We start from the raw sequence: 7,694 nt of genomic DNA, 5'->3' as shown, positions 1-7,694 counted from the left end.
GTCCTGCTCGATTGGCTGCTTCTTGAAACACGTGGAAGGCGCCTTGTGCATTGACTGACATGATTGAGTCGAATATAGCTTGAGGGGTGGAGGACATGGACTGGTATTTGCGATCGAAGATGGCAGCGGAGTGCACGACAATGTGTGGGGGGGATTTGAAGGTTTTTTCGGTGAGATCGAAGACTGAGCGGACAGCGATAGGATCGGAAACATCAGCGCGGATGGTGATGGCGCGGATAATGGAGACTGAGGAAGAAGAATTGATTTCTGCAGCGAGGCGCTCGGCTTCAACGGATCTGGAATAGAAGACTAGGGTGATGGAGGCGCCTAGGGAGACCAGTTGGAGGGCGGTGGCGCGGCCAATGCCGCGGGTGGCGCCGGCGACGATCGCGGCACGGCCCTGACAGGGGCGCGACATGGCCTTTTTTTTGTGACTTTATACCAACACACGCATAATGCTTCTTTTTTGTTCGAGCAAGTATTTATTGACGTACACGCGGGTTTAACTGAATGCCTTTTTTTATTTATTTCATTCTAATAAATAATAGTCTTTAAAATCTAATTTAGATTTCCTAATAATAGATAATAATTTGTGGTAGTACATATTCCAAATCTAACCATTCAACTATAAGAAAAAGAATTTGTAAAATTAATATACATAATTTAATTCAATATTTTAAATATGAAAAATCTTAATTAATCTTAATTGAATAATGATAATTTAAAGCACATTTACATACATACACACCCAATTCATATGTATTTACACATCTAACAACTAAATTTTACTTTCTACATGCATACCATCCAAATCTTTACGTTTCATGTATAGATAAAAAGGCATGTATATAAAAATTGAGGTTTAAATATTAGATATATATATAAAAACATAGAAATTAAGTGGTAGGTATGTAAATCTTCCAAATTTAGGCTCTCCTTCCCTGTTTAGCGAAGCTCCTTTAAAAGATACTTTCCTCGAATGGATAGCTACGACTTAAATTAATAGTCTGTTTGGTGAACGGACCCCGCACGTTCAGACGGTCAACCACTGATGACCACGTTGTCATACACGTCATCTGCGAGTGATGTGACCTTCGGTGGCTGACCGTCCAGATGTGCAGACGTGTCGTCGGGTCGGAATATTTTTTTTTCCCTATTAGCTCTACTCTAGATTTTAACCGGATATTCAAACCCAGCTGAGTTCAATTGAGATCTAATTCAGGGAAAAAATTTGCGTGCGATAGACGTACTCAGCGCTGCGTACGATATTGAGGTTATACCGAGAATACGATGGGATTATATTCGTGGTATAACCCCTTGTAACATTTTATAACTTACTTGTAACATACTAATAAATTCTTAATATATGATAAAAGAAGCGCGAAACTTATTTTAGGTTACAGGTAAGTTACAGAACGTTACAGGGAGGTTACAAGGGGTTATACCGCATATGTAATCCCCTTGTACTCTCGGTATAACCCCAATATCATACGCAGTGCTACATACGCCTATCGCACGCTAATTTTTTCCCTACTTCAGGTGGTCGGATAGAGTTCAAGAAATAGTGTGGACCAAAACAAAATTAATTTGGATATTAATTTGGCCTTAAACGGAGCCGACATGAACTGGACCACTAAGATTTGGTGACGTTAGATGATGTGCCTTATTTTGCTTACTATATGATTTTTCAAATCCAAAACAAAAATAGTAAGTAGAAGAAATATGTGTTCTTGGATACAGGGTTGATTCGAATTTTGGCTCAGATTTATCTTGGATTGAAATCAACGAGCAGAGCTACTAGCAAAATTTTTGGATCGAATTTTTTTCGAGCCGAACCCAGCTCAGCTCGAAATTAGATCATTAAGAGTCCTAGTCAAGTTAGGGCTGTGAATTTAGCAAATTTCGCTCGAAGATTGTTAATTGCTTGAAAATTGATTCGAATTTTAGCTCTGATTGAGATCGGTTAAAAATAAATAAGTCAAGCTACAAGTCAAAATTTTAGATCAAATTTTTTTCAAACCAAACACCAGATCAGCTCGAAGTCGCCTTCAAGTAGGGCTGTCAAAGAGCTATGGAAATTATATTAAATGGATTTAAATCAGCTTGAATCAAAATCTAATGATTTATGAGTCGGATCGAATTATAAACGAGCTGACTCGAACATTATTTTTGGCTCGTGAGTTTGATCTATTCGGCTCGAAAATCTGTTTGATCCGGCTCGAAAACCTGATCTGCTCGAGTGAGCCCGAAAAATATAATGAGTTGGCTCGAAAACTTCATTTGAATAAAAATTATTTATTAATATAAAAAAACAAAAAATAGATTTTTTTTTCTTCCCATTTGAAGATGTCATCGAATTACAAATTTAAAATAAAACGAAACAAATATTTCTTTCAATTTTCACATACTAAACAAGATGATAAACATAATACAATATTCTTAGGTAGGGGTGTCAAAGGTCGGCCTGATACGCATACACAACTCGAACTCGATTCGAAAAACTTTGGATTAGGGTTGACACGAATATTTTTCGAGCTGGGTTCAGGTTAAAGAATTCGACTTGTTTATTATTCGGCTTGATTCGGGTTGAACTCAAACATGACCCGAATTAACACGAATATTATTATTATTATATATATATATATATATACAAAATAATTATTATTATATATATATATATATATATATTATTATATATAGATATATGTTACTACAGATGATAACTAAATGAAGCATAAATTAATTGAAAGTACTAATTTTTGTGTTAATATAGATGGACTAATCTCTACTAAATTATGAAATAGTTATAATAAAGATGTAATTTTAATTTTTATTATGGATTGAATGATTGAATGTTTCATAGAATTGTATCTATTTAATTCAGAAAGGCATATTTTCTATATAAATATTTTTTGTGTTAATATTTACTAACTAGAAATCATGGTCAATATTTTTGTTTTCCACTATTTTATCTTAATAAATAAGTCCATAGTCTAAGGGTCTGTTGAGGCAGCTGCAACTTATTAAAAAACAACTGTAAAGCTGCTAAAAATAATCTGATATTCAAAAAGTTACGGTGGATATTATAATTTTTTTTTAATTCAGACCGCAGCTACATTGCTACCATCGCACATAGTCCGGACCAGTGTGAAAATACAGATTTTAGAAAGCTGTCAAGATACAGTTTACTCAAACAGAAAATACTGTTGCCATAGCACAATCACCCCAAATGGACCCTAAATTTCAACTTGATAATCAAATCAAATTGAGTCAAATTTGCTAATTCATTTTATGTTCAATTGTGATATGTAAGTAATTGCCCAAAAAAAAAAAGAGGTGGAACAAAACATTGTTATTAGAGACATCATTATAAGCTTAAATTGAAATGGCCAAAATTACACGCTTAAAGAGAAATGGGAAATGGAAGTTTTATATGTTCCCTGACTGAGTTAGGAAGGACATAATGCCATTATAGGTGATGGTCTTGTTTGATTGATGGAAAGTTTGCATAAAAGGGAAGTGTTGCCAAATAGTGACCCAACCATCTTTATTCATTCACATTCACCAATGTAAATTCATTATTGTTCATATACTAATCCAAAAAAGCTATCATTTAATATAGGTGGAAAGATAAGTCTTGAGAGAAAATGGCATTCTATTAGAATTAAAAGGTAAAATTTGTTGGCCAATTGTACTTCAAATGAGTGTATTATGTTTTAAAAGAATTGAAAATAAATGTATGGCATAATGAAAGGGATGAATTGATTTTTTTTTTTTTTTGCACCGCTTAATGGGATTAATGTTTTCTGTGGTTGTTGTTGTAGAACATAATTTTGATGGGTAAAAGTTTTTCTTTTTAACATGATTGAAAATAAAATAATAGCCTATTTAAATCTAAACTAGATTATTTGTGGTAATGGGTTCAAGATTTAACTACTTCTAATAATAATAAATTTACAAAAATATCATACTATTTTTTTATGTCCAACTTACTACCACGTGTTGAATGATAAAACTAGAACCACGAGCAATGAAGGCAATCTTCATTTGCTTCAGTCATGGAGTCAAGGGCTTCAAGTTATATAAACAGTCAGAAAGGAAGGTAGTCATTAGCAAGGATGTTACATTCGATGACAAAAACTTATTAAAAAATTAGGACTCAGAACAAATGGAGAACAAATGGAGAGTTCTACTGAGACCATAGATGTGCAGCAGAAGTTGAAGTTTGACGCAACTCTGTTAGTTCCATGGAGTTCATCCTCTTCGATTCAGATATGAGATTCAGTTGTAGCTCAGGAGGTATCTGTCAATAATGCTCAGGAGGAGGTGAAAGAAAATGTTGGGGATGAGATTCCTACTAAAGAATCTATTGCTAAGAACGGGACCAGACGTCATAATGTCCTAAACCCATCTTGGTTGAGAGATCACATTGCATTTGCACTTTTAGCCACATAGGCAGAAATTTCTTATCACTACAAAGAAGTAGTGGAGAGCTTGGACATAGATTTTTAGATAGCGGCAATGGATGAAGAGATGAAGTCTTTTTATAAGAATGGTACAAGGACGTTGGTGAAGCTTCCTCCAGAGAGGAAATTCATTGAGTGCAAAAAGGTGTATGCAAAGAGGGAAGGATCTCATGGAGCTGATGTGTGGTACAAGGCAAGAATAGTGTCAAAAGGCTTTGTGCAACGAGAATGGATTGATTAGGACGATGTGTTCTCCCCAATGGTCAAGCATCCTATAATATATGTTCTCTTAGAACTTGTAGCACTTTACGGTCTGATCTTGGAGTAGCTTGATGTGAAGACTGCATTCCTACACAGAGAATTGCAAAGGAGATCTACTTGTTGCAGCCATCTAGATATGGAGCATCAAAAGATTTGGTTTATAAACTGGACAAGTCCTTGTATGGGTTGAAGTAGTACCCACGACAGTAGTATAAATAATTTGATCAGTTCATGTGGGCATAGAAGTGCACGATGAACTAATATGATCATTGTGCATATTTCAAGAAGTTGGCCAACACTGAGTTCATTTATTTGCTTCTATATGTTGATGATATGTTGATTGCATCTGCTAGACATGTTGAGATTAATAGGATGAAGGATCAACTATACAAACATTTTGAAATGAAGGAGTTGGGTGAAGCTCGCAAAATTCTTGGCATAAAGATTCTCAAGAACAAGGTAGCCCGAAAGGTATTGATTTCGCAATGAGCTTATGTTCGGAGGGAGCTGAGGAAGTCAATGATTGATGACTCGAGCAAGACGTTGAGTATACCAATTGCATCTCACTTTCGGTTAAATTCAGATCGATGTCCTAATGATGATTAGGAAATGAAAGATATGTGATCGATTTCTTATGCTAGTACAGTGGGCAGCCTTACTTATGTCATGGTTTGTACTGGACTAAATATTGCAGAAGCAGTTGGTTTTGTGAGCAGATTCATGCATGATACGAGTCGTTGGTAGGATGTATAGAGTTTTCTGATGTATCTGAAGGGGACAGTTGATGTTGGTTTGATGTTTGAGGGGTAATCATCCAGTACAAAATTGTGTGTATGCTACAATGACTCAAACTATATAGGTGATACGGATAGACCGAGATCTACAACCAGTTGTTTATTCACATTGGCAGGAGTTCCAGTTAGTTAGAAACCATTTCTTCGTTCTACTATTATTTTTACTATAGAAGTTGAGTACATGGCAGTCACAGAAGCGATGAAAGAAGTAATATAGATGTTAGGCTATTGGATGATTTGGGAATTGATTGAGAGTCTCTAATGGTGACTTGTGATAGTTGAAGTGCAATATTTTTTGCTACAAATCTAGTTCATCATACTCGTATAAGGTACCACTTTGTTCGAGACTTGATTGAATAAGATAGATACAAATTAAAATCTAGTGGACATGCTCATGAAGGTACTACTAGTCCAAAAGTTCATCTACTACGAGAATTTGGTGAACATCCAAGCTCATAATTGATTGCATTAGCGATCACTCCACATGAGGTTTGATCCCTTCGGGCGGAGAGTAAGTAGGCAACCATCTTGATACAGTTAATTTGGAGTTTGTAGCTCATTTGATAATCTCTCACTTGTCTTGAAGTAAGAGAAGAGGTGGAGATTGTTATATTTATGGCTTTTGTTTATTAGTGATAATTTTGTTTTTTAGCTTCATTTAATTGCATGCTCTAATCCTCCTCTATAAAAGGAACTTAAGGGCTTATGAGAATTGTATGGTGAAGTGTTGAGTTGTAACTCCAAGTCATTTTTCTCTCTCATCTGGTGCTAATGAAATCCCTCTCCCCGTGGATGTAAGCAAATCGATTTAATGTCAAACCAAGTAAATTTTTTTGTGTTTGATTGATGTTGTTTGAATTTCTACGTTTCTGTATTGTTTTCGCATAACAGAGCAATCCTTCTAAAAATAAGGTTGTCCATATAAAACAAGAGATGGATCTCTAGATATTAAAAAACTATTTCATCCATCATCCCCTCATTCTTCTTTAAGCTCCAATATTCTCTTTGCTAAACTCTCTTTCTTAGTGCTTTGAAATCAAAGACAACTGAATACATAGGAAAAAGAAAACAAAAAGCTAAGAAATTGTGGAAGAAGACATAGTTAATATGGAAATCAATTTGGCCTTAAATCGAACCGACCTAAATTACACTCTTAAACAATTTGTTTACTTCTTATTTGATTGTGCAGAACGAAAACAGTAATTGGCAAATAGAAGAAAAGCTTGTTCTTTAGTTGAATTAGGAAAAGCATTATCATGCATAATAAATGACAGTTTTGGTTGATTGATGGGAAGTTGGCAGAGAAAGCAGCAGTTGCCAAACAGTGTCGCTGCCATTTTTATTCTCCTCAACTTAGGCTAGGGGTGGCAGCAAGTCAAGCCGGCTCGAGCCCGGCTTGATGAATGACTCGTGAAATGAGCTCGATGAGTTAACAAGTCAAGTTCAAGCTAGTCCCGACTTGACTGGTTAGCTGTTGTGTGGGTTCTTTTAAGAAAATATTAATATTAAAAATTTTATATTTTGTAAATCATTTGAATGTTCAGCAAGCAAGCAGAGCAGTTAATAATGTAATTACATTATCCCAAAATAATTAGGCGTATGTGCGGCATCATCAGATAGCTTGAGAGACATCATCGTGATAATTTTAAGTAGGTTTTGTTTGAAGGAATTGAAAAGTGGCCAAAAATCCATAGATTGGGTTCAACACGTGTCAAGATGTGTAGCGAGATAGCTCGCCAAACCGGTTAGCTAGTTCGGCTGATTAACACAATCATAAATTTATGACAAATTGCTCGTCTATGGTAATCAGCAAGCACATAGATGCCCGACTTGATTGAGACAACTCGGCAACTCGACAAGGAAGCTCAACTTGACCGGGTTGATCAAACTCTTTGTGAGATCAACTTATCCAAGAGGATGAACTTGCAACATAGTTGAGTTGACCGAAGAACTGTTACCATCAAATTATGCTTGTGAAAAGATAATTTATAAGGAATGGATTATTATAACACAAGAAGTTTAGGATAATATTAATTATAACGTCCCAAGCAGAGAAATATAATGAGAATCACTCGATATTCAAGTATAATAAGTATTAAATTTGTAACATAAGTATTAAATTAAGTCAACTCCTCTACAAATAGAGATGATCGTTGTAACATAAGGGAGAACC

At 35.3% G+C, this 7,694-nt stretch overlaps 1 protein-coding gene across 1 annotated transcript in view; it reads right to left on the bottom strand.

The window, feature by feature from the left end:
* The window catches only part of LOC110030513 (short-chain type dehydrogenase/reductase-like), a 938-nt gene extending 520 nt beyond the window's left edge, over nt 1–418 (bottom strand). The window contains exon 1 of the mRNA XM_020733256.1: nt 8–418. Within this exon, the coding sequence (XP_020588915.1) occupies nt 8–418 (411 nt within the window). The remainder of the gene's footprint in view (nt 1–7) is intronic.
* Between the last annotated feature and the right edge of the window lie 7,276 nt (nt 419–7,694).

This window comes from Phalaenopsis equestris, unplaced genomic scaffold, assembly GCF_001263595.1.
Source record: "Phalaenopsis equestris unplaced genomic scaffold, ASM126359v1 Scaffold000732, whole genome shotgun sequence".
NCBI classification, from domain to species: Eukaryota; Viridiplantae; Streptophyta; class Magnoliopsida; order Asparagales; family Orchidaceae; genus Phalaenopsis; species Phalaenopsis equestris.
Note: the sequence above shows the minus strand (reverse complement) of the source record. Positions and strands in the feature narration are given on the sequence as shown.